A 1398-nucleotide genomic window follows, 5' to 3' on the forward strand; every position below is an offset into this window, starting at 1 on the left:
TAATATAAATAATCCTCACAGTTAACCAATAATCCTACATGTTTGTCTGTTTTTACCCTTCAGAGAAGACCAGTGGTCAGAGAGGCAGTGTTAGTACATCTTTAGTCTGTTTTTACATTAAAACAAACCAGTTTGGAAGAACTGAGAGGAACTCATGGTGATTTTGGAGAAATTTGAAATGTTTGTTTTATTAAAGCAACAATTAGGAGGTTTGAGCAGCTGATTGTGCACCGTTGTTTAATGATTTATACCATCCCAACCTGTTAGTGTCAGCTGGTGAAGCTCTGCTGCTCAGGGATAAAACTGTTCAGCTCTTATTTGTAATAAGGACTGTGCAGCCAACATTGTCTCCTGATCACTTTGTCTTCTTCTGTTCCTTCCATGCCAAGCAGAAATGCATGCGCTTCAACCCAGMTGCAACAGTGTGGGTGGCCAAACAGCGCATCCTGTGTTCCCTMAACCAGACCCTGAAAGATGTGCTGAACTACGGCCTGTTCCAACCGGCCAGCAGCGGCAGGGACGGCAACTTCCTGGACGAAGAGCGACTCTTTCGAGACTATCCTCAGCCAATCAGCAAGGGCGTCCCCTGTTTAGAGGTAAGCTCTTTGATTTTAATAAAAACCTGTCACTGGGTGGTGGAACTGGTTTTTTACCATCACTGCAGGAACAGTTCAGCACAAACTCACCTGCAGTCAAACTTTCACTGAAGAATGCTTTATTTTGCTCATTTTGTTGAGCTTTTAGCAGGTAAATGTTTCCTCAGCATTCAGAACTGACCAGAAATACTCTGCCTATTTCTTTAATTCTAGACTATTTTTATAAATAATAAAAAAATTGTCTTTAGCAGAAATGATATTGTTGCATGGAGTTCTAACCTAAACCAAACAGAACATTTTTATCCTACAGAAACCTCCTGTCCTGCTGCAGAAACTTATTTTATTAATGTTACATTATAGTTTATAATAGTCTGTACAGACACTTTATTATAAACTAAAGTTACATTTTAATTTATAATAAAGTGTCTGTACAGACACTTTATTATAGTTTATAATAAAGTGTCTGTACAGACACTGTATTATAAACTAAAATGTAACTTTAGTTTATAATAAAGTGTCTGTACAGACACTTTATTATAAACTATAATAACTATAATAAAGTGTCTGTACAGACACTTTATTATAAACTATAATAAAGTGTCTGTACAGAGCCGTGGAGGATTTTGAGCAGCTTGTGTAAAAGTTTTCAGTCAGCTCTGGTAACTCCTGATAATCACAGATCGATGGTCTTTTTCTTTCCCTAAAAATATCTGCACAGAATTTAACATTAATTGAATTTAATTTTTAAAAAAATTTAAAAATGTAAGTTTTAATTTGAAAATTTAACCTTAATGTAAAGAAC

The 1398-nt window shown here is 35.7% G+C and overlaps 1 protein-coding gene across 1 annotated transcript in view; it reads left to right on the plus strand.

The window, feature by feature from the left end:
* Positions 1 to 392: 392 nt before the first annotated feature.
* Positions 393 to 1398, plus strand: part of LOC106535440 (SH3 and multiple ankyrin repeat domains protein 3) — a gene marked incomplete at both ends in the record, with an annotated part of 68084 nt that continues 67078 nt past the window's right edge. The window contains 1 exon segment of the mRNA XM_014032441.1: positions 393 to 596. Coding sequence (XP_013887895.1) covers positions 393 to 596 — 204 coding nt within the window.

Source organism: Austrofundulus limnaeus, unplaced genomic scaffold, assembly GCF_001266775.1.
Source record: "Austrofundulus limnaeus strain Quisiro unplaced genomic scaffold, Austrofundulus_limnaeus-1.0 Scaffold1449, whole genome shotgun sequence".
Taxonomy (NCBI): Eukaryota; Metazoa; Chordata; class Actinopteri; order Cyprinodontiformes; family Rivulidae; genus Austrofundulus; species Austrofundulus limnaeus.